This window comes from Salvelinus namaycush, chromosome 40 (genome assembly GCF_016432855.1).
Source record: "Salvelinus namaycush isolate Seneca chromosome 40, SaNama_1.0, whole genome shotgun sequence".
Lineage (NCBI taxonomy): Eukaryota > Metazoa > Chordata > Actinopteri > Salmoniformes > Salmonidae > Salvelinus > Salvelinus namaycush.
The window spans coordinates 6341961-6368295 of NC_052346.1; the positions used below are offsets into that span (position 1 = coordinate 6341961).

At 45.2% G+C, this 26335-nt stretch overlaps 2 protein-coding genes across 2 annotated transcripts in view; both read left to right on the forward strand.

The window, feature by feature from the left end:
- The window catches only part of LOC120033436 (aryl hydrocarbon receptor-like), an 81675-nt gene extending 56178 nt beyond the window's left edge, over positions 1 to 25497 (forward strand). The window contains exons 8-13 of the mRNA XM_038979796.1: positions 8265 to 8467; positions 12843 to 12952; positions 18127 to 18268; positions 20775 to 21275; positions 21513 to 22740; positions 25336 to 25497. Of these exons, the coding sequence (XP_038835724.1) occupies positions 8265 to 8467; positions 12843 to 12952; positions 18127 to 18268; positions 20775 to 21275; positions 21513 to 22740; positions 25336 to 25497 (2346 nt within the window). The remainder of the gene's footprint in view (positions 1 to 8264; positions 8468 to 12842; positions 12953 to 18126; positions 18269 to 20774; positions 21276 to 21512; positions 22741 to 25335) is intronic.
- Positions 3566 to 5838, forward strand: LOC120033695 (polyadenylate-binding protein 1-like). Its single transcript, XM_038980128.1, has 3 exons — positions 3566 to 4778; positions 4862 to 5057; positions 5799 to 5838. Exons 1-3 carry the CDS (start codon positions 3566 to 3568, stop codon positions 5836 to 5838), a joined length of 1449 nt encoding a protein of 482 aa, XP_038836056.1.
- Positions 25498 to 26335: the final 838 nt, after the last annotated feature.

The following is a 26335-nucleotide window of genomic DNA, read 5'->3' on the forward strand; positions in this document are numbered from 1 at the left end:
ACTCATCAAGAAGAAGAAGAAAGAAATTCCAATTACCGTTCTCATAAACTTTGTGTACCATTTTTATCTCATCTTTGAATTGTTGATGTAATCACTACAGAGGACGCAGAGCAGAGGACAAAGTTTCCAGTTACATTACAGTACTTTGGTGTTTTATCCCTTCCTTGCATGTTCTCTAATCTTCAATGACTTCCGTCTCCCCTCTAGGCCCCCTCAGCCTTGTACAGGATTGTGTCCCAAATGACACCCTATCCCCTATATAAGTGCACTGCTTTTGCCACAGCCCTATAAACCCTTGTCAAAACCAGTGTGCTAAATTGGGAATAGGGTGCCATTTAGGACGCAGTCCAAGTCTCATCTGGGGGTCATCAGTTCCCTCCTAAACATCGTGTTCCTATTATATGAGGGTTATTACATACAGCGTGTTGTATTGTATCTGACTCTAGTAGAAGGATAATGAACAAGTTAATTGAATCCTTTTTGCTTTTCCTCGTTTTGCTGAAGTACTGTGAACTCTAATTACATTCGCCCTCGAGCATTCAGCTGTTACAGAAAGTAAAAGAGATGCATGTGCATTAATGACAATGTTCTTTATTTTCTCCCCATTCTTGTTTTTATAAATCGGACAATATTCAACATGACATTGTTCATTAGTCCTTGCACGGTTTTTGTTGTCGTTAGAATCCGTCAGCTAGTAGGCCATGAAATCATAGGAGGCTACCGTTTGTCTCAGGGAAAAGCCATTTCTTCCTGTGAGAATGTCTTGCTTCGACATTCACTCATGTGCAACGTTATCTCAATAAAGATTGCACTGGAGACCGACTTTGAGCGGGAGACACAACCCCATCAATATTCCAGTAGGAGATTCAAGCTGTCACACAAATCAAGCTCAAAGAATTCTGCTTTAGCTGGTTTGACAGTTGCATGTCCCAGTGAATTGACACACATACAGTAGTTTCATTAGTTCGTCCTGGTCGTCGGTGCTGTAATCTCTCGTGACACACTGTTAGCTGACCAGCCCATGCAATATTTGTTTCTGGTTCCGTGATCATTTGTAACCTAGTAGTGGCAAGTCCAGACCTTCGTTACATAAATAGAAGGTATGTTCCCCAACCAGAACCAAAGCTTGCGTGCTGGCCATTTAAACGAGAGACTAGGTAATTTGTACTGCTGTAGTAGCGTTCTATTTAACTACAGCCCTTCATTACATAAACAGAAGGTCCAGTATGTTCCTAACCTGAAGGTCCAGTATGTTCCTAACCTGAAGGTCCAGTATGTTCCTAACCTGAAGGTCCAGTATGTTCCTGACCTGAAGGTCCACTATGTTCCTGACCTGAAGGTCCAGTATGTTCCTGACCTGAAGGTCCAGTATGTTCCTAACCTGAAGGTCCAGTATGTTCCTAACCTGAAGGTCCAGTATGTTCCTAACCTGAAGGTCCAGTATGTTCCTAACCTGAAGGTCCAGTATGTTCCTGACCTGAAGGTCCAGTATGTTCCTGACCTGAAGGTCCAGTATGTTCCTGACCTGAAGGTCCAGTATGTTCCTAACCTGAAGGTCCAGTATGTTCCTAACCTGAAGGTCCAGTATGTTCCTGACCTGAAGGTCCAGTATGTTCCTAACCTGAAGGTCCAGTACGTTCCTAACCTGAAGGTCCAGTATGTTCCTGACCTGAAGGTCCAGTATGTTCCTGACCTGAAGGTCCAGTATATTCCTAACCTGAAGGTCCAGTATTTTCCTAACCTGAAGGTCCAGTATTTTCCTGACCTGAAGGTCCAGTATGTTCCTGACCTGAAGGTCCAGTATGTTCCTGACCTGAAGCTTAAGCAGAAATCCACAGGGCAGGCGGGAACTCCAAAATACCGTCCCAGTGCGCCTAGTGCACCTCAACTCCTAGTAATTACTCAAAGCCAATTAGCTCTACGTCCTGACGTTTTAACAGGGACAGAAGAAGAAGTTCCCTTTCATTAGCTCCATGACACTCATCACTGTCAGGAGAGGGACTGATGTGTTACCGTGGAAACAGGCCACGGAGAAGGAACAGAACATAACATAGCTCTCTAAGTATCTTCTCCGATGCATCCTGTCCTGTCCTGTCATGTCACACAAAGAGCTCAGAGCGAGCCTGACACTGACATGTCACATGTCGGTTACTTACTATGAATGTAAATAAGTCTTTCTGCCCCCCCCCCCCCCCCCCCCCCCCCAGCGAACCGTGCGACCTGCGTGCCCTGCTGTTCTGAATTGTTTGTTATCAAGGTGTACCACGCATCTACGTGATGGAGATAGATGGATGGTTCTACTGTAGTGCAGTGTGTGGATGTGCGTGTGTGTGTTTCATTGTAAATTTGTGTAGTTCTACACTGTCCCTCTGGGGCTCTTGCAGGCAGGGGAGGAGGAGGGTCTGAAAGTTGTATCAGTCCAAAAGCCACATGCAAAGGCTTCCCTGGCTTTTCTAATTAGCAATTTGATGAGCAGGGTTATGGCCTGCTGGGTTATGGCTGGGGACGACAGGGGATCTTGTATGTTTACAATGTGATCGAAGGGCCTCCAGCCAGCCTAGCGAGGGACAGAGACAGGATCAGCCATTAAGAATGGTCTCTCTCTCTCTCCATCTTCCACTCTCTTATTCTGTCTCTCTGTCTCTCTCTCGCTATCGCTCTCTCTGTCTCTCTCTGTCTTTGTGTGTGTCTCTCGCTCTCTCTTCTTCCTAGAGGTGACTGTTGTAAATAATGCTGATTGCGTGCGACAGGGAGAAACGAAACAGGCACTCTGAGTGGAGTAAGGAGAAGTGTGCACATGTGATATCATTTTCGTTGTCACAAAGGCAGCAGAGGAATATGTTATGCATTTGAATGGGAGAGGGAGGAGAGCGTCAGCGAGGAGAGAGTCCTAGTCTCTCTCTAGTCTAGACTGCTGTGTTTGGCTACGGGAGATTGTTTCAAGCATTTACTCTCTCCTGATACTCATCGGCTCTCTTTACAGCATACAAATGAATAACATCCCACTTGTAGTATACAAACCGATATAAATAGCAAACCTGAGTGATACAGAGCTCTATTACATTTTTAAACGGTTCAGTTTTACAGGGGTATTGCTCATTCAACCTCTCACTGAAGGTGGAACGACTGTGAACCAAATGCTATTCTTCTAACGTGAGTCTGCACTATTCCTACTAGTTTCTATTTTATTATTTGGCATGCTTTTATCCATCGATAAAGAGAACATGCTTAGTGTTTGCCATGTGTATTCTGTGTCGAAGTTATACTAGTCATTTATATCTATATATCTCTCTCTGGCTTCCCAAACTGTTATAAAATAAAGATTGACGTGCATGTATTTATGTGTTTAAAATTGAAAAGTTTCTGTCTGCTATCTAAATCCTGTAAACTACATGGCTATGATGCAATAAAGGAAAGATGGCACATCAGAATTGGATTTGACGCTACATCACTTATGACATCACAAACGAGTCAGTTCCGGGAATTTAAACACGTGGCAGCTGTTCATTCACCTGTCATTCTGTGTTCTTGAGCTAGCTTCGATAACGTGTGAATTAGGTCCAAAATGAATTCTTTGTATGTTGGTGACCTCCACCAAAACGTCACCGAGGCAGACCTAAACAAGATGTTTCGTGAAGCCGGACCAATCTCTTCTGTCCGTGTATGTAGGGATCGGGTTACACATCGTTCCCTCGGGTACGCCTACGTTAACTTTTATCAGCCAGACGATGCTGAGCGTGCCCTGCTCATGTTCAGCAATGATATGCTCGAAGGAAGATATCTGCGCATCATGAGGTCTGATCCTGACCGTACCCTGAGGAAGAGTGGGGTGGGAAACATCTTCATCAGGAACCTGGACAAGAAGTCTATAACAAATAAAAACCTGTACGAGACCTTCTCAGCATTTGGAGACATCTACTCTAGCAAGGTAGTTTGTGACGAGAATGGCCATTCCAAGGGTTATGGTTATATTCAATACAAGACCCAGGAGGCTGCTGATAGAGCCATCGAGAAATTAAATGGCATGTTAATGGATAACGAAAAGGTGTTTATCGAGCGCTTTAAGTCACGCAAAGAGCGAGAGGAGGTGCTTGGAGCCAAGGCCAGAGAGTTCAACAACGTGTTTGTCAAGAATCTTGGCAGAGACACGAACGATGAGACACTGATGGAGCTTTTTGGGAAATATGGACCAACCGTTAGTGTCAAGGTCATGAAAGACGATAACGGGAAGTCGAGTGGGTTCGGTTTTGTTTGCTTCGAGAGGCCTGAGGATGCACAGAGAGCCGTGAATGAGATGAGCGGGAAGGAGCTAAACGGGAGGCTGATATATGTAGGCCGCGCCCAGAAGAAAGCAGAGCGCCAGACGTTGCTGAAACTCAAGTTTGGGCAGAAGAAGCCTGATCCCAAGGCCAAATACAGAGGTATAAATCTCTTTGTAAAGAACCTGGATGATGCCTTTGATGATCACCGTTTAAGGAAGGCGTTTTCTGAATTCGGAACAATCATCAGCGCCAAGGTGATGACTGAGAGCGGCCGCAGCAAAGGCTTTGGCTTTGTTTCCCTCTCATCCCCCGAGGAGGCCACCAAGGCTGTGACGGAGATGAATGGCCGTATCGTGGGCACCAAGCCGCTTTACGTGGCCCTGGCTCAGAGCAAGGAACAGCGCCAACAATACCTGGCAGACAGGTACAAGCAGAGGATGGTCAGTGTCATGGCAGTGCCCAACCCCATCATCAACTCCTACCAGCCTCCTATTCCACAGGTAAATCCAAACAAGAGTCCATACAGAAAATAATATATCCAACTTGGACATGAGTAATGAACATTTTATTGAGAAATGCTAACTTCGAATTCCATATAGCCTTTTACTTCAATGTGTACATTCCACAGGCCCAGTCCGATGCAGCTGTCTACTACTTCAGCAACCAACTGGCTCAGCTGAGTTCCAGCCCTGGCATGATGCCCGTTCAGCGGATAACCACTCAGGCCTTGGGCCATCGCCCACATCATCCTGCCCGTGCAGATGCAGCCACTGCCATGAGCAAGCCTCAGTACAAGTATATGCGAAAGAATTAAATGTGCCTTAAATAAATACTTAAGTACAGTACCATAAAGTGTACCAGCAATCAATATGCTCATCATTCATCTGAGTGTGAGCTCTATTGTTGTCGAAGCAGTTTGATTGTTGATGTCTAGGAAATCCTATATGTGGAACATACAGCCAGCTTCTCATTCATGAACAAACGTGACTGAAGCAAGTTTTGTGTGCTCGTGAATCATTTCTCATATCTTCGCTCTTTCAGGAATTCAACATTCGCGGCTGGCGATGGCACAATAATAACACAATAATCCTCTGCTCCCCACGGCAGTCCAGGAGCCTCACCAAGCTAAAGCCGGACATAAATCTGTCCCAAACACTGGAGCTTGAAGCCAAGAGAGGGACAGGGTCCTTCAAACTTCCATCACAGAAGAAGAAAGAAAAATTCGAACAAAATTATATTTTACAGTAAAGGCCCAGTGCAGTCAAAATTATGTTTCCTGTGTTTTGTGTCATAACAGCTGATGAAACTAAAACTGTAAAAGTATGATTTTTTTAATCAGTGCTATTTCCTAATAGTTGCTGGTTGAAAATACAATCTACGCAGGACCTTGTAATCAGCAGGTTTTGCATGGGTGGAGTTATAGCCTGCCTGGTGACATCCGTTAGACCTTGAAAGAAACAAGGGTAATTTTAGGTCTGAAAAAAGGTGAATATGAGTTTCCTTTGTTTAACTTCTTTTTACTGTGTTTGTGTGTAGCTGTCATGAGTCGGGCTCATGGTTGCTCATGGTCTCGTGATGGGGAAGCCCTGCCTGCGACTTCATAATCAGTGTCGGCCCATGGCCCAAAAGGGAGTTTCCTCTTTGTCTAATGGTTAAGACGTTGGTTTCTCCTGTGGTAGACCCTTGTTCAGATCCCGCCCGTGACATTAACTGTCTTGTGCACAGACAAGATAGCTGATCATTTTGAAACTGAAGACTGGCTCTAATATAATTTCAAACACACCAATACACACACACCATCTTGGTAGCGTTGCTCTCCAGGCCCTTGTTGAGTTGGTCCTGCAGGTTCGACACGATGGTGTTGTTGCTCGGCACCCTGTAGGCACTTGTGTACTCCATACCCATGTTTTCCACCAGCCCACAGCACAGCTCCACGATCAGAGGGACAAACTGGGGAAGAGGGGAGAGAGGGAGGGAGGGAGGGACAGTGACTTAAAGGATGGAAAGTTGCCAAAACACTGTTCTTCAAAACGCACACTGTGTTTTGATCCATCAGTGTGTCTCCCTCCGGGATGCAACAAATCTCGGCACATCTTAAAGGCCATCAATGGGACGACAGGCCTATATACTGCACAGTTCATCCATGTCTTACAGTAGCTCCACCGCTCTACACCAGACATGGGTTCAATTAGTATCCATTTTCTTTCAAATCCTTTCAGCTTTTCGATTTCTTCTGTCTGTGGTTGTCAGATGTGCAGGGTTGGCACTTTTCACTTTTGAAACTATTCCATTGGTACCAGACAAGCTTGAGAGGTTGAGAGCTTCAAGTGCACAAATACGAGTAATATTTAAATTTACATTTTATTTTAGTAATATAATAGTATACTTTTAGTATTTACTAATAGTATTTTCTACTCCTATTATAAGGTAACCTGCCTAAATGGCTACCGACCCGTAGCACTCACGTCTGCAGCCATGAAATGCTTTGAAAGGCTGGTCATGGCTCACATCAACACCATTATCCTAGAAATCCTAGATCCACTCCAATTTGCATACCACCCCAACAGATCCACCTGGACAAAAGGAACACCTATGTGAAAATGCTATTCATTGAATACTGCTCAACGTTCAACACCATAGTGTCCTCAAAGCTAATCACTAAGCTAAGGACCCTTGGACTAAACACCTCCCTCTGCAACTGGATCCTGGACTTCCTGACGGGCTGCCCCCAGGTGGTAAGGGTAGGTAACAACACATCTGCCACGCTGATCCTCAACACGGGGGCCCCTCAGGGGTGCGTGCTCAGTCCCCTCCTGTACTCCCTGTTCACTCATGACTGCACGGCCAGGCACGACTCCAACACCATCATTACGTTTGCCGATGACACAACAGTGGTAGGCCTGATCACCGATAATGATGAGATAGCCTATAGGGAGGTCAGACATCTGACCGTGTGGTGCAAGGACAACAACCTCTCAACGTGATCAAGACAAAGGAGATGATTGTGGACTACAGGAAAAGGAGGACCGAGCACGCCCCCATTCTCATCAACGGGGCTGTAGGTGAGCAGGTTGAGAGCTTCAAGTTCCTTGGCGTCCACATCACCAAACTAACATGGTCCAAGCACACCAAGACAGTTGTGAGGAAGGCACGACAAAACCTATTCCCCCTCAGAAGACTGAAAAGATTTGGCATGGGTCCTCAGATCCTCAAAAGGTTTTACAGCTGCACCATCGAGAGCATCCTGACGGGTTGGATCACTGCCTGGTATGGCAACTGCTCGGCCTCCGACTGCAAGGCACTACAGAGGGTAGTGCGTACGACCCAGTACATCACCGGGGTCAAGCTTCCTGCCATCCAGGACCTCTATGCCAGGTGGTGTCAGAGGAAGGCCCTAAAAATTGTCAAAGACTCCAGCCACCCTAGTCATAGACTGTTCTCTCTGCTACCACACGGAAAGCGGTAACGGAGCGCCAAGTCTAGGTCCAAGAGGCTTCTAAACAGCTTCTACCCCCAAGCCGTAAGACTCCTGAACATCTAATCAAATGGCTACCCAGACTATTTGCATTGCCCCCCCCCTACTCTCTGTTAGTATCTATGCATAGTCACTTTAATAACTCTACATACATGTACATATTACCTCAATTACCTCAACACCGGTACACCCGCACATTGACTCTGTACCGGTACCCCCTGTATATAGCCCCGCTATTGTTATTTTACTGCTGCTCTCTAATTATTTGCTATTCTTATCTCATACTTTTTTAAGGTATTTTCTTAAAACTGCATTGTTTAAGTGCTTGTAAGTAAGCATTTCACTGTATGGTCTACACCTGTTGTATTCGGAGCATGTGACAAATAAAATGTGATTTCATTTGATTTGATACTGTCGTCTCACCGTTGCTATCCTCCCAAGTCTCGTTCATTACTCGGCTTTTGGTTTCCAAACAAATACTGTATGAGGAAGCCTGGACCAACCAGCTCTTTGTTTTTTCTCCCCAGGCCCTGACCCTCCAGGGCCGTCTGAAGTTCCTGCATGGCCAGAACTGCCGGCTGGATGACGGCTGCAACGTGCCCCCCCAGCTGGCGCTGTTTGCCATCGCTACCCCCCTCCAGCCTCCATCCATCCTGGAGATCAGGACCAAGAACATGATCTTCAGGACCAAACACAAGCTGGACTTCACCCCCATGGCCTGCGACGCCAAGTATGCCCACACTATTCAGTCTTACTTCACATTATGATGGAATGTTGTTAAAGTTCCAGCGGTTATAGCTGATTGAATTAACGTCATTAGAACCCCTTTTAAAAACAGAATGTGTTGCATTCTGGTTGTAATGACGTCATTTCAACCAGTTTTGCCTGCGGGGGTTGTTGCTAGGGTGTTTGTTACTGTGAAGAGCAATTTCTTGTCATATGGCTATAATATGTTTGAAGTAGTGGTAATTCAAACATGTTTTCACTGCCATTGATGTCCTATTGTATAATAGTCTTGCAATGATTATTCTGTCTATATTCTGTCTCTAATACAAAAACAAAAAAGTGTTTTAAGTGAGAATATTCTGAAGCCGAAAAAGAAAGGAAATTCACGAGCATCACAATGCCTATTCCGCCCATGCTCTACTAAGGTTTTCCGGCACACAGCTTTGACCTACTACAATAGTTATGTTGGTATTGTACTTCAAACTATGTGTAGGCAGGTTGAATAGGATTCAAACCTTCTCAAACAGCCTAATTCATACTCTTAGAGGAGGTGCTTCCACAATGATGTGATTTGTACCACATGCAAGGTAAAGTATTTGATTCTTCACACACCACAGTGAGAAGTTCTCATTACGCTACCTTGTCATGCTTTTTTTATAAAATGAAAGCAAGCTTTGCTATAAATACTTACAAGACCATCAGGCTTGATTGAGCTGTTTCGTCTTGTAGTAATGTGGTGCATGCCTGTATTTGCTAAAACCTTTATTTTAGCAAAACATGTCTTTAAAAAGAAATTATCATAATAACATCCTTTTCTAGGTGTAGGTGGCCAACATAACAACAGGTAGCTCAGATAGTTAGAGCCTGTCTGCATGCCTGATTTCTGTAACCGTTGGCTTACCTGTGTAATATTGACATGAGCTCAGAACCAATTGTGTTTCAAACAAGTTGTTTGTACTTGTATTTATTTTTGCAATAAAGATGGTGAAGCAACAATAATACGAATTTACAACAGACCTAGGTCAAAAAATACATACAGCCAAATGATACATAGTTTGAAGTACAATATCAACATAGCTACTGTAGTAGGTGAAAGCTATGTGCTGGAAAACCTTGGTAGAGCATGGGTGCTCGGGAATTTGCTTTCTTTTTTGGCTTCAGACCAATGCCTATTCTCACTTAAATATATATATATTTTTATTTTATTTCCATGTTTTTTACACTGGAAGGTGATTATGCAACATTATTATAAAACATAATTAAGCAATAAGACCCGAGGGGGGGTGGTATATGGCCAATATACCACGGCTAAGGGCTGTTCTTTCGCACAACGTAATGCGAAGTGCCTGGTTACAGCCCTTAGCTGTGGTATATTCGTCATATACCACCCCCCCTCCGGTCTTATTGCTCAAACCCCTGAGGTGCCTTATAGCTATTATAAACTGGTTACCAACGTAATTAGAAGAGTAAAAATAAATGTTTTGTCATACCTGTGGTATACGGCGTTCAGCCAATCAGCATTCAGGGCTCAAACCACCCAGTTTATAATACAGCATAACACATGCTCTCCTTGTGAACCCTCACAATATCATGCGTTTTATCAATTTTAGTTATTGATAAGATCCCAGTTTATACTCCTACTTATCATTGCTCAAAGCAAATTGGCAATAGCAAGGAAACAAAGACTCAAGCAAATATTTACTATGCGATTACACAATGTAGTGGGCTAGATGACTACAGGAGCACAAAATATGGATGAGCTGTTCTCAATGGAAGGGTTCTGAAAAATAATTTCTCGCCCGAGCGAGGTGTGACCTTGAATATATCATAGTCATCCACCTCGGTGGAAACGACTAAGGGGACAGCCCTTGTGCGTCAGACGCGATCTTATCAGGAGGTGGTCATCCAAATGTTCCCAGGACAACCGTGGTCTACTCTGACATCACACAGTGGAGGAGTTGGATGTTTCAGTGGGAGTAGGACATCAACAAGCGCATAGAGATGGCCCGGGCGCTCTGTCAACCAGCTGGTGTTTGCATTTCTGTTACAGGCGCATGCCCACAGTCGGCCACTTTGTCATAAATCACAATGTCCCTGGGCAGTACCGTAGGGCAGGGTTTCCCAAACTTGGTCCTGGGGCCCCCCCTGGATGCAAATTTTGTTTTTTGCCCTGGCACTACACAGCTGATTCAAATAATCAAAGCTTGATGATGAGTTGGTTATTTGAATCATCTGTGTAGTGCTGGGGCAAAAACCAAAGGAGGGGTGGCGTGCATCTCACGAATGAGTGCAACAACCTCCTCCTTGTGAGAGCTGATCTCTCCCCCGTTCTAGCAAGACGCACACAGTAGTACACACCACCCCACTCACTGCCACTTGCCTCTCCACAAACCCAAGGTTATTTTAAGAACCACCTACTAAATGTAAATAAGTGTGTGTGTGTGTGTGTCAGGAGGGGGCTGTCAAAACTATAAATGAAAGAATGGTCTAAATGTGTCCTAATTAATTAGCAATATGTACGATATGTTAGCTAGATGGCTAACGCTAATGTTAGCTAGGTGCCTAAGGTTTTCTAGGCTAGGGGTTAGGGTTAAGGTTAGGAGTTATGTTAAAGGTTTTTAAGGTTATGGGAAGGGTTAGCTAACATGCTAAGTAGTTGCAAAGTATATAAAAATTAGTAAGTAGTTGCAAAGTTGGTAGTTAGCTAAAATTGTCCATGATGAGACTCAAACTACGTTTGAGTTGCTAGACATCCTTGTTATATGCCCATCCTTCCACCCGACCAACCACACTCGAGACCTTTCCTATTTCTGAAGTAAATCTCTATTTGTGTTGGCATGTTATTGAAGGATCCAGACACTTTTTTTGTGATTTGGTTTGTTTTTGAGAACATGCCATTTACATGAAAAATTGAGATTTAGGAAAAGTCTCCTTTAAGTAACCTTCTGTCTGATGTAACCATACCAAACGTAACATAACATACTTATTTCAGTGTGCTGGATTTACATTTACTATGTTACGTATAGTCTATGAGACTGACTGGCACACAGCAATTCACTAAGCAAGCAATGATTCTGTTGTTTTAACCTGGTGCAGTTTGTGGAGCCCTCTGACTACGTTTTACTTGTGGATGGCGATTTAAGATTTTCTGTGAACACACATAAAAGTAATTTGACACTGTATGCACGCATTTGGATTATAAATGTCAAGACGCAAGAGAGGCAGTTTATGCCGGAGCTGGAATTTATTCGACAAGTGTTTGAAACAGCGATGCTGTCAGTCTGGTAAGCATGCACAACTGAGATTCTGTTTACGTGTGTGTGTTTGGGGTTCAACCATTTACTATATGCGGTTCAACATAACTAACTCCCTGTTTCTTAACAAATCAATTTGTTTTCTTGGCTATGGTTTGTGTTGTGGTCTTGGTTGTTCTTAGTCGAGGAAATGTCGCTAGTTTATTTGTGCTCCAATTACACGCAAGTGTTTAGGTCAGCAGTTTACACATGGTGACTTTAGCCTTGTGAAAACCCCTACTTGGCAAAATATAGCTAGCTAGCTTTCATCACTTGTTGGTTAGCTAACTTACCTTGCCAACGTTAGCTCTCATCTGACTGCTATAATGTTACGTTAGCTAGCTAGCTACCTATCTAATCAAAACAAAACCACATTCATTAGCTAGCTAACAGTTACCTGTATTTGGCTGTTGGTAAGCTAGTTAGCTAGCTGCTTTACTTTGTACAAGTAACGTTAGCTAATCAAAATATCCGTTTGCATTCATTGATTAACCTTAGTGTGAATACCACCATATAGCTAGCTATATACATTAGCCTTGGTTTGCTCATGTACACTTCATATGACTGGCAGCATGGTGCAAGCAGCTGTGTTGCCGAGCAACCAACCCGGTGTTGTGAGTTTCGTCTAAAAAAGATGTAAGCGTTGTCAGTTATAAAAAGGTAGATGGTTATTTCTTATGACGGAAACGTGCAAGTGAGAGAGAGACATTATACATTTGATAAAAACTGATGTACCTACAAATTTAGTCAATCCGGCGTTTTTTAAGCCCAATAGTCACTTTATGGACTTGTTTTAATCCAACGTCTCGAATTTGAGCTAGGTAGGCGCAATAAATAATTTTACAACTCAATTGCTAACTGCCCTGTTAAATCTGGTATGTGGTTCTCGGTAACGGACGAGAGGCGGGGAGTGTGTTGTGTACCTACAAGTTGATTTGGAATTTTCTTTGAGATTTGTGTCATATTGGCTTACATATGATGATAGGGAGATTTGAATTTAACACTGAGCTTCAACCAGTTGTCTATTGTAGGCATTGTCGTCTCGTCTATAATAAGGGTGTTTTTGTGAATCTTATTGCATTGCAGGGGGAAGATCGTGCTGGGCTACACTGAGGCTGAGCTCCGGGTCCGAGGCTCTGGATACCAGTTTATCCATGCAGCTGATATGCTCTACTGTGCTGAGAACCACGTCCGCAGTAAGCCTTTTACTATGACGTCTCTACCTTAAAAAAATAAAAATAATGGAATATTCCAAATAATATTGGTTTAGAACAGTACCTTGACAATTAAACTTGATGTACACTACATGGCCAAAAGTATGTGGACACCTGCTCGTCGAACATCTCATTCCAATATCATGGGCATTCACATGGAGTTGGTCCCCCCTTTGCTACTATAACAGCCTCCACTGTTCTGGGAAGGCTTTCCACTAGATGTTGGAACATTGCTGCAGGGACTTCAGCCACAAGAGCATTAGTGAGGTCGGACACTGATCAGTCGGCGTTCCAATTCATCCCAAAGATGGATTTGAGTTCAGAGCTATGTGCAGGCCAGTCAAGTTCTTCCATGCCGATCTCAACAAACCATTTCTGTATGGACCTCTCTTTGTGCACAGGGGCATTGTCATGCTGAAACAGGAAAGGGAACTTTTGTGAAACAGCACAGTTGAAAAATATATGGCAAATGGAAATAAAAACTGATGGTGTTAAGAGAGATGGGAGGAGTTGAGTGGAGCTGAAGGGTGGGATTAAAAACAAGATAACTAGTCAAATATGCTGTGTCCGTAAAATGTATATAGGTTCAGCACTTTTGTGAAACAGCACAGTTAAAAATATCTAGCAAAATAGAAAGACAACAAAACTATGAAATAACACCAAAAAAGTGTTAAACAAATCAAAATATATCTGATATTCTTCAATGTAGCCACCCTTTGCCTTGATGACAGCTTTGCACACTCTTGACATTCTCTCAACCACCTTCACCTGGAATGCTTTTCCAACAGTCTTGAAGGAGTTCCCACATATGCTAAGCACTTGTTGGCTGCTTTTCCTTCACTCTGTGGTCCAACCCATCTCAATTGGCTTGAGGTCGGGTGATTGTGGAGGCCAGGTCATCTGATGCAGCACTCCATCACTCTCCATCTTGGTTAAATAGCCCTTACACAGCCTGGAGGTGTGTTGGGTCATTGTCCTGTTGAAAAACAAATGATAGTCCCACTAAGCGCAAACCAGATGCGATGGTGTATCGCTGCAGAATGCTGTGGTAGCCATGCTGGTTAAGTGTGCCTTGAATTCTAAATAAATGATTGACAGTGTCACCAGCAAAGCACCATCACACCACCTCCTCCATGCTTCACGGTGGGAACCACACATGCGGAGATCATCCATTCACCTACTCTGCTTCTCACAAAAGTTCGAAACAAAAAATCTAAAATTTGGACTCATCAGACCAAAGGACAGATTTCCACCGATCTAATGTCCATTGCTTGTGTTTCTTGCCCCAAGCAAGTCTCTTCTTATTGGTGTCCTTAAGTAGTGGTTTCTTTGCAGGATTTCGACCATGCGCAATGCCAAGCAATGCCATGCCAGACCACTTCTCAGTTCCTATGCTTCCTGGCTGATGTTTTGGTCACTTTTGAATGCTGGCGGTGCTTTCACTCACATTTGTGACCTGCTGGAGGTCATTTTGCAGGGCTCTGGCAGTGCTCCTCCTTGCACAAAGGCGGAGGTAGCGGTCCTGCTGCTGGGTTGTTGCCCTTCTACGGCCTCCTCCACGTCTCCTGATGTACTAGCCTGTCTCCTGGTAGCGCCTCCATGCTCTGGACACTACGCTGACAGACACAGCAAACCTTCTTGCCACAGCTCGCATTGATGTGCCATCCTGGATGAGCTGCACTACCTGAGCCACTTGTGTGGGTTGTAGACTCCGTCTCATGCTACCACTAGAGTGAAAGCACCGCCAGCATTCAAAAGTGACCAAAACATCAGCCAGGAAGCATAGGAACTGAGAAGTGGTCTGTGGTCACCACCTGCAGAATCACTCCTTTATTGGGGGTGTCTTGCTAATTGCCTATAATTTCCACCTTTTGTCTATTCCATTTGCACAACAGCATGTGAAATGTATTGTCAATCAGTGTTGCTTCCTAAGTGGACAGTTTGATTTCACAGAAGTGTGATTGACTTGGAGTTACATTGTGTTGTTTAAGTGTTCCCTTTATTTTTTTGAGCAGTGTGTATATATATATATATATATATATATATATGGAAAGTGCCTTCCCCAAACGTTGAAGCACAGAATCGTCTAGAATGTCATTGTATGGATGTAGCATTAAGATTTCCTTAAGCTGGAACTAAGGGGCCTAGCCTGAACCATGTAAAACAGCCCCAGACCATTATTTATCCTCCACCAAACTTTACAGTTGGCACTATGCATTGGGGCAGGTAGCGTTCTCCTGGCATCCGCCAAAACCCAGATTCGTCCGTCGGACTCCCAGATGGTGAAGCGTGATTCACCACTCCAGAGAACGTATTTCCACTGCTCCAGAGTCCAATGGCAGTGAGCTTTACAACACTCCAGCCGACGCTTGGCATTGCACATGGCTTGTGTGCGGCTGCTTGGCCATGGAAACCCATTTCATGAAGCTCCCGACGAACAGTTCTTGTGCTGACGTTGTTTCCAGAGGCAGTTTGGAACTCGGTAGTGAGTGTTGCAACCGAGGACGAGCGATTTTTACGCGCTTCAGCACTCGCCAGGCCCATCTGTGAGCTTGTGTGGCCTACCACTTCGCGGCTGAGCCGTTGTTGCTCCTAGACGTTTCCACTTCACAATAACAGCACTTACAGTTGACTGGGGAAGCTCAAGCAGGGCAGAAATGTGACGAACTAACTTAGAAAGATGGCATCCTATGACGGTGCCACTTTGAAAGTCACTGAGCTCTTCAGAACGAGCCATTCTACAGCCATTTGTCTATGGAGATTGCATGGCTGTGTTCGATTTTATACACCTGTCAGTAACGGGTGTGGCTGAAATAGCCAAATCCATTCATTTGAATGGGTGTCCACATACTTATTAGTACTACATAGAGCTGTCTAGTTTTTTCTGTGCTGTAAGCTAACTACATGTGTGTGAGAGACCGAGACCTATTACAGTAGCATGTAAACACAATGACCCTGTTCTAACCATGCATCACTACTCTCCATACTGCTCTTTACAGCTCAGTGGTTGACGGCAAATATAACTCCATCTCTCTAAATTTACAATGTCACCTCCCCTTCCATCTCTCTGAGTTTCTAGTACATAACAAATCGAGCTCTCTGAGTTGAAATACTGGAGGGGACAATTTGCCTAATGATAGAGTTAAAATACACTAGTGAGCTCCAAAACAAGCATGATGTTATTCATATTGTTGTTATTGGCCAATATCAATCCACCAATTTACTGAGTTTAAATGCTGGAGGGGACAATTTGCCTAATGAAGTGTTAAAATAAACTACTGAGCGCAAAGACGAGCATGACGTTATTAATATCAACAGCAAATAATCCAGCATTCATTGTTGGACAGATAGTTATTTCAGTACAGTATATGCTGCCTTTTCAAACTTTTGACTCAGAACCTTTCATTGCTTTTAGAAAGTAGTCCAGGGTAGTAGGTTGGTGTCTCTAAAAGACGAGCGGTCAGATAGCTAGCAACACTGACTAAAAGCTGCCTTGTGGGGAATCGTAGGTGGCTTGTTTTATCTTGTTGTTGATGCCATGTCTTGTCGTGAGGTGTTTTGACTGATTTCATGTCGATTCTAATATGGCCAAAAAATCGCTAGCTAGCAAACCAACAACTCTAACGATGTATTTGAGAGACAAGCGCTCGTTGTGCAAATTTAATTTGTTTTCAATGAACATTTGGAAGAAAAATCTAGTTTACATGTTGTCAGCAATTTAAGCCAACCCCGTCTTTTCTGCCACAAAGTTACGCATGCAACGTTTTCATTGCTAAACAACCAACCCGTCTGTGTCTCTGTGTGGCACACGGTTGGCTAGAGTGGAGAATATGTTTACACATAATCCAGATTTATGAAGGAGATTGTGCAAAACCCAGAGTAGAGCGGAGTACCGCAGAGTGGTGAACTGGGGCCATATATCCATATCAGGAATGGAATTAAAGATCCAAGGTCCACCAGTAGCCACTGAAACTGTCACGCTAATAAGAGTTTCAGTAGCCCTGCAGGGGAACACATTGGGTGTAAATCTGCACTGTCTGCAAATCTCTTTACTGCAAGCCTCTGTAGAACAATGGGTCTACAGTGCCTCACACCTGCGTCCATTCACCACAATGAACCTACTCTGGAAAGCTGCACAGCTGAGACCTGCTCTACTCCACGACACACTCAGCAAAGCCAACAATAGGCAAATTGGGAGAAGGATCGAAGAGAGTGTGTGTTTGTATACATATCACATTTTATTTGATGCGCCGAATACAACATGTGCCGAAGACAACAAGTGTAGACTTTACAGTGAAATGCTTACTTACAAGCCCTTAACCAACAGTGCAGTTCAAGAAGAAGAAAATATTCACCAAGTAGACTAAAATTAAAAGTAACACATATTAAGAATAACAATAGCGAGGCTATATACAGGGGGCACCGGTACCGAGTCAGTGTGCAGGGGTACAGGCTAGTTGAGGTAATCTGCACATGTAGGTGGGGGCGAAGGGACTATGCATAGGTAACAAACAAACAGCGAGTAGCAGCAGTGTACAAGGGGGGTCAATGTAAATTGTCCGGTGGCGATTTTATGAATTGTTCAGCAGCCTTATGGCTTGGGGGTAGAAGCTGTTGAGGAGCCTTTTGGTCCTAGACTTGGCGCTCCGGTACCTCTTGCCGTGCGGTAGCAGAGAAAACAGTCTATAACTTGGGTGACGAGTCTCTGCCAGTGTGGCTTTCCTGACACCGCCTATTATATAGGTCCTGGATGGCAGGAAGCTTGGCCCCAGTGATGTACTGGGCCGTTCGCACTACCCTCTAGCGCCTTACAGTCAGATGCCGAGCAGTTGCCATACCAGGCGGTGATACAACCGGTCAGGATGCTCTCAATGGTGCAGCTGTAGAACCTTTTGTGGTAATGTTGTGGTAGACCTGAGTGAGGTGTGGCGGTCACACTGAGGTGCAGCGGTGCCTGCGTGCATAGGTGCATGTACACTCGCATGTGTGCAAGTAGCATATTTCTGCAGGCTTGCTTTTGTGAGCGTCATGAGTGTGTAGGGGTTGGTTCCATGCATGGGTGCACATATGCACTGTGTTGCCTATGTTCAGTTATGACCATACAATCATTGGTTCTGATACATCCCCCCCTGACTCAGTGTCTTATGTGATTCCAGTGATCAAGACAGGAGAGAGCGGGCTGACGGTGTTCAGACTGCTCACTAAGGATAACCGCTGGAGGTGGGTCCAAGCCAACGCCAGACTGGTCTACAAGAACGGCAAGCCTGACTACATCATCGCCACCCAGAGGCCCCTGGTGTAAGTGCAGCTTTAGTCTCTTCAACAACAATGATGTTTTGAATACATTTTTTAACCCTAAACACTTTTCTGAGTGTTAAATGTGACACTGGAGTTGATTTAGCACTGGGGATTTTGCTTTGTCTGTTTGTATGAAGGATTTCAATGAGGTGAATGTAATATGTAATCCTATACAGTCATAACTCTTTAGTCCATAGTATTAGGGACTTTTGTCCATATAGTCGTCCATAGTAGTCCCTAGTGTTAGGGACTTTAGTCCATATAGTCGTCCATAGTAGTCCCTAGTGTTAGGGACTTTAGTCCATATAGTCGTCCATAGTAGTCCCTAGTGTTAGGGACTTTAGTCCATATAGTCGTCCATAGTAGTCCCTAGTGTTAGGGACTTTAGTCCATATAGTCGTCCATAGTAGTCCCTAGTGTTAGGGACTTTAGTCCATATAGTCGTCCATAGTAGTCCCTAGTGTTAGGGACTTTAGTCCATATAGTCGTCCATAGTAGTCCCTAGTGTTAGAGACTTTAGTCCATATAGTTGTCCATAGTAGTCCCTAGTGTTAAGGACTTTAGTCCATATAGTAGTCACCAGTGTTAGGGACTTTAGTCCATATAGTCGTCCCTAGTGTTAGGGACTTTAGTCCGTATAGTCGTCCATAGTAGTCCCTAGTGTTAGGGACTTTAGTCCATATAGTCGTCCATAGTAGTCCCTAGTGTTCTGGTAATCTCTTTCTCGTCCTGCTCTTGTTCCCAGTGAGACAGAGGGAGGACAGTAGATTGGATATCATCACGTTAATAGTACACTGTACACCAGGAGTTCCCAAACATTTTTGGCCCGCGACCCCATATTGATATCTGAAAATTCTCGCTACCCCAACCATATGAAATACAAAATGTCATTTACTTTTTTTAATGTGGGGCTTTGACAGTCACTCATTTTAAAGTAATTTATCTTACCACCACTAATGAGATGGGTGTGTTTGATGCATGTCATGTCGGAGCGTCTCATAGTCGGGAGGCGTGGTCAACAGTGAGAACCGCATCTCTCCTGTCACGTCCAACCTGGATCGATATTTGGTTTTAATGCAGATGAGAGCACTGAATCAGCGTACCAGGAGTTTTAATGCTCTAAGGGAGACTGCGTTGTATTCCCTTTGAGTCAAGAACCAAAACGTCTCCATAGTGACCGGTGAACGCATTGTCTGCAGCATTCAGTCACATGGCAGCTCGATCAGCTGTTCAATTTCACTTACCGGCATGTCAACTGACCCAGGATCACAGTCAAACGGATTTCGCTGATTCGTTCACTCATCTGTAGAATTTGTTTGTTTTTCCCTGCATGCTTGCCTTCAGTTCGTTCAGTTCCCCAAATATGTCTGTTACATAGGCAAGGAGACACGTTTTCTTTTCATTGCACAAAGTCTGTAATTTAATTTAAATCCATTGCCAATGACAACAGTTCCTTTCTCAATTTGAAAAATCTTTTCAACACTACTCCTCGATAACTACCTAGCCTCGGTGTGAAATAGAACATTTTCATGCTCTGATCCCATATCTCCACATAGTTTTATGAACAGGTATACTCAGTACAGTTTACAATCGAATTTACCTGCTGCCTATCTCAAAGTTCTGCGCTCAACTCTCGGTGTATCCATTCTAGCTCAGTGGGTGTATCATACAATGTTGCCCATATGGCAGAGGGCGACACGTTCATAACTAAAGTGCAGAGGCCCGGCCCGCCGTCCAGTGATAGATGGAGCCCCATCTGTGCAGAAGCACCACTATTCGATCCCATGGAATCTGTTTTTCAGCACATTGAACACCCCCTGTGCCATATCATGCTTGGGAATCGTGAGACAACAATATGTCCTCGTGAATAGCATCCCCCGACATGCAGCGAACTAAAGTCGATGCATGGGCGTCTCGGGCCCTCACCGCTAACATCCATTTGGAGAGCATAAGGTGGGGAGTTTGAGTCGTTCAGTCAGCGTATCCTCTTGATTGTTAGCTATAGCATCAATTCTTAGTTTCAGTGTTGTCTGACAAAGGTATTGATGTGAGTTTCTGTGCCTATGCCTCCCCACACATTGTTTTCTCCATATCAATTGCGGCCGGTGATGTCAGTCTCTGCAATAGTGTGTGGTTTCATAGCGTAGCCGGGTTTAGACATTCACCATGGAAATTAGTCAAGTGCAACGGTCAAGAGCGGCCTTTTCCCACGATCTAAGGGCGCGCTCTGGTTGAATTTTACCTTTTTAGATTTGAATAATTTTCATTTAGACTTTTAAAGTTAACCACATTACAATGATTTTGAGGGACAAAATATATTTTTTATATATATTATTTTACCAGGATTTTGGAAATTCTCCGACCCCTAGTTTGGGAACCGCTGCGACACACTGTTAAAATGAAGCTGCCACCAACTTTAAAGACACGAAAACTTGACTTTGCTGGAGTTTTATCCTAGACAGTAAGAGTGTGTTCTGATTGGTTCTCTCCATCCTCTCGTTCCCAGAGAGGAGGAGGGAGGAGAGCACCTGAGGAAGCGTTCCATGCACCTCCCCTTCACCTTTGCCACGGGCGAGGCCCTTCTCTACCAGAGTAGCTACCCCATCCACGGCCTCACCGACTCACTCCAGGCTAAAGGCAAGACCAAATCCAAGAAGGGCAAGCTGGACAAGAACCCGTCGAAGGATAACGGTGGACTGGACCCCAGCTCCCTGCTCGGGGCGCTGATGAGGCAGGATGAGTCCGTGTACGTGTGCCAACCAGCCGTCGAGCCCAAGATGTCCTTCCACAGTAGTCTGTTTAGTGAGCGAGGTGAGGGGGAAGGGCAGAGCAGTGGATGCTATAGCGGTGGCCCTCTGGGTGGGGGTGTGGGAGAGAGCTGGAGCTCTGTGCCCAATGGGGTCACCACCTCCACTGGCCCCAACGGAGAGCCTCCGTCCAGCTTCGACCCGCTGCTCGCCACCCTGGACTCACTATCTCTGGAGGGGGACGAGACATGCTCTAACAGGTAATTGTATATTTGTGTATATAATATAATAAGTATTTTCCAATTTAATTGAGTGTAAAGTACCATTGGACTGCCCAATGTACAGCCAGTCTTGCCCAAGCTCTCCATTCTTTTGCCCTTTGGATAATGAGTTTTTAATTCAGATGGTTTTTCTATGTATGCATTGTTGTACTCCCATGGCTGAGGCGACTCTATGTATTTAGAATTTGTCAAATAAAGTAATTGTCTTCCTATCAGCGAGCTGTTCTCTGCGCTGGAGAACATGGGTCTGAACGCAGAGGATCTGGAGCTACTGCTGCTGGATGAGAGGATGATCAGAGTGGAGATGGATCCGGACTACATCCCCTCGCTCAATGACCTGCTCACCAATAACGAGATCCTGTCCTACATCCACGACTCGCTGGAGAACAAGACCGAGGAGGGCCAGGGTGGGGACAGTCCCCTGTCCATACCACAAACCTCAACCACAACCCATCCCCCAGGCCCTATCCTTAATTCTGCCCTTATCCTTAACCCTCATACCCAAGCCACCCCGACTATGCATATCTCTACCCTCCACCCCCAGGCTACTAACCCTCCTGCCCCCCAACCCATATTACCCCCTCACAGACTACCAAAACAGCCACCCATAGTGCAGCTCTCCCAGCAGATGCAGCAGCACCTCAACTTAGTCAAGCCCGTTCTGGCAAAATACCCCTGGCCCCCGACACAAACGGACGTCCCCACGCCAAGCCAGCCAGACACACTGCAGCACACAAACTCACTAGCCGTGGTCCATAATGGTCACTGGCTTCCCCAGCAGCAGCATATGCTTGCGGGGCTGGACGACTACTGCCACAGCCTTCTCCCCCTGGTTAACGGTAAGACATCCCAGCTGGGGCCTCACGGGGCCGGGCAGCTCAAACACCAGAACAACATCCATCTTCAGAGCCAGTGGCAGCAGCCGAACCAGCACCTACAGGCCCAGCTTCAGTCTCAGTGCCATTTCAAACAGCAGAAGGCTAGTAGCAGCAGCAGTGAACCTCTCAACGGGGTGCACCCTGATCCCGATTGGCAGAGTCCCGGCTACGACGACCAGTTGGGACCGACAGCTAACAGGGCCTGCACCGTCTCCTACCCCAACGGGCACGCGGACACCCTCTCACACACTACAGAAGGAGAGGTCACTCACACGGATTACGGTATGGGTGATTCGACTGCCATGGTCATGAACGGGGTTACGGTAGGGGGCATAGGTCACTACCAGGGACAAGGAGGGGTGACTGCTAACCTCTTGGACCATCTGGAGCGTCACAAACAAGATTATCCACAGGTCCCATCCACCTATTTCCCTCACCAGTACTCCACCACACAGAACTCCTTAGATGACATCCTGAGGCTATCACAGCCTCAACACACCATGCCTACTCTGGACACCTACGGCATTTTGAATAGCCCCGCTTCGCAAGATGCCACTCACTGCAAGGTAAGAGTCAAAGAATAAAGCAAGATGCTCGTCGATCGATAATCAACCTAATGTCTCTTTCTTGTGTAGTATTTGGGGAATTTCTGTGACTGTATGTTTATTTGTCTTGTGTTGTTTATGGGACCGTTTTGTTAATGGTCATTGACAGCCCAGCATTTAGAAGCTCCGTTTTCTATGTCATGAAAGCGATGGTTCTCTATAAAGGCACTAATATAGCATGGGGAGCCCAGCCTCGGGCTCGTTTGGGCTGCTGCTTTGTAGTTCAACGTTAAGATATGTTGATGTGAGCAGACATGCAATGTAAACCGATGCGTGGAGAACAAGGGTCACGGCAGTGGCGAGTCTATTAATGGAGAGGAGAAGTAGGTCGGAGTAGCTCTGATCCTTGAGGATTGCACCGCAGTGAAGTCAACTGTTGAAATGATTCCGTTAACTTAAGCATCGGCTGCAGTAGGAATAACCTCTCCCACCAGGGTTGTGTCCTTGCAGGCAGCACAACATAGCCTTGACCTAAACGCCTGGTCTGATCCTACCGCAATGTGATTGTGAAGAAAGCGGCCCTGGTCTGTAGGCCCACCTTACATTTTCAGCTTTGAACAGATTGTAAGCATGGCTTCAGATCAGGACACTGATTGGACGTGAACTAGTGTAGGCGTTTGAGAGAACAGTAGGCTATTCCACTTCCATGGCTGCTGCTTCAGGGTGTCTCGTACAGTACTATACAGTTACAGTATATGTTGTGTTCGGTAATGTAGGGTTCTAGCGCAGTCGAGTATTGAATGATGTCACGCGCGGTGTGCGTGCACGGATGTGTGAGTGTCGCACAAGTTTGTACCACTTACTAACATGTTGATCTGAAGTCAAGACGTTCAGTTTGATTGCACAACAAGCCTCCGTACATTTGGCGACGAGGATGCGATCCGGACCAACGACTACTGTATACAGTAGTCCTGTCATATAGGGACACACGGGGCCCAGTCAGTCAAAACAAGTCCTCAGGGCAAGACAAATTGGACTATAGAGCTCCGCTCATTAGTACATCATACAGTCCATTCTGCATGCTGGACACCATCTTTCTCTCCTTGTTTGTTGTGCAGAATTAATGTTTCAAGATCCATGAAGGGTAACGAACTAAAGAGTTGGTTGGTCTCTTTGGAGGGAGAGAGACGATGGTGAGGAGCGGTAATGAATAGAACAAGGTTGAGGCCCACAGTGAGAGCTATAGCTCCCAGGCAGCGAGCGCTAACCGGGCCGGCGTCCATTCATGCTCCCGCCCCACTCCGCCTTTCCTGTGTTTTCCTTCGGGGTCAGCGACCATGCCCCAGAGGAACATAGAGCCAAGCTGGCCAGTCAAGCATGAGCTGTCCTGACCTACAATTTGCCCATCATCATTACCTAATACATACAGGGGCAGAAGAATGTGTGGAAATGTTGTGTGTGCGCATGGGTGCGTGCCTACACGCGTGGTGTCACATCCCACCACAGGGGGTGTTGATGTGATTTGGGACGGAGTAGCATGAGAGAATTAGAGATTAGTTGAGTTTGGCCTACCTTAACCTGTCTGGGTTTGTCCTGCTACAGGTGCTCAGTGTCCTGCTGGCCTGCCACTATAGGGGGCCTATATAAGGTGGCTCTATTAGGATTTCTACATGGATGATGCCGAGCTAATCCAGTTAGAGCCCACTAAACAGGATTACAATTAGGCCGATGGTAGGAGCTGTCACAACAGACACTCTGTCCCCACACACACACACAGAGGATTCCCTCATACAGTACATAGTCACACCTGTGGCGTATAGAGAGTGGAGCTCAGTGCGTCTACCAGTGTCGGTACTCTGTTGGTTTGGCGGATATGCTACTTGTTGTAGTTAGCTAGTATATGAGCGACTACTACAAGATACAGTTAGCTACTCTATCTTGTGTCGTACAGGCCCTGTCTGTGGGGGAGGTTTAGTCAGTAGCCTGGTCCTGTTGTAATCCTACCCTGGTGCAGTGCATGGTTTAGTCCCTTCTCAATGTCATGTACTGTGTTCTCTGTCCTGATGACTGCGGGCCCCCAGTCCACCCAGCCTCTGCTGTCCACCGCCGTGTGTGTGTGTGCGCTCTGCTCCAGTCTGCTCTCTGGCTGACCTGACCTACAGTAGCCCTTTCCTGCAGTCAAATGACCTAGTGTCCTCATGGGTAGAATGTTATTCATATTTTTAATAATTTCATAATTAATAAACATTATTTCTAAAAACCCACAGAAAATCTGTTTCTATGTCAAAAAGTGTTGTTATATTTCAGTCTTCTGTGATGTATACAAGTGTAATATTGGGATGCAAACTCAAAATGTAACACATTTCAACTCTATATCTGACATGGTACAGTTGTCTACTTTTTTTAAAGCCCATAACCACGTGTGTGAGGTGTATACCGAGAATCACTGTGTGACCCTGATTTAACCCACTGCATTTAAAGGTTAACTGATTAGTGTCAATGACCACACCACAGAACAGAGCCTAGTGTAGTGATTATAGTTGGTTTGGTTTTGGGGGGGGGGGGTGGGGTTGTGTTCTATACAGCTCCAATGATATTTTCTTGTTCTGTGTTTAGATGGAGAACGGCTGCATCCTCAGCGACACCAACGTGGCTTACACAGGGAGCTGTCTACTGCCCAATGTGAACAGCCAGACAGCCAGCGACAGTCTTCAGCCCGACGCCCTACAGACCCTGCCCACCCTCCCAGACCCACAGACTACTGGCTTCTACCTCTGAGAGGGGGGCAGGGGGTGCTGAGGAGGGGGTGTCAGGGCAAAGAGAGACCATTGGACCATTTTGTCAGTACAAGAGAGTGGATTGGAGGGGGGGGGGCATAAAAAATAAAGCGAGAAGAGGAGGAGAAGCAAAAGAAGAAGAAGAATTAAACTGAACTGTGTTGGTTACGACTTTCTATGTAACGTTCTCTGCATTTAATTTGTGTACGACGGACTCCGTACTCGGTGAAAGAGCTCAGGATCGTGTCTCTCTGCACTCTGACAGTAGTTTCCCAACTGGCACACAGCTCAGGGGGGGGAATGCATCTTATGTTGTTACACATTTTTTTATGAGAGAGCAGCGATTTCTTCACCACTGTGAATTTCATTGTTTTTCTTTATGGGTGTACAAAATACAGTTTCCGACAAGGATTATTAAGACTGTGAGAAGAGACATTTTTTTTACCACTCATAGCTACAGTACCGCGCTTCAATACAGTGTAACTTGTTAAAGGAGGGAAAGTGAATGTGGGTATGGAAAGGATGGAGACGGATTGTTATGGAGATTAATATTCGTAATGACGAATGATGAGACATATTGATTGATTTGAAGGAGCTGGACGTCTGGAATTATTGTGAGGTAGATTACAAATGTTCTGTCCTGTGTGTTTTATGTTTTGTTGTGTCATCTGCCCACAGAGATGAAGAGGAATTGATTCAGGCCTATCATTTTTGTTTTGGTGATCTGCGTGTTGGTAAAAGAGTATTTAGGTTGTCCTCGTGCATGTTATTGAGATTGAATATGTGAAACGGATCCCATATTATGGTCAAATGGTATCTGAATATGAAGAGGGAGAGCA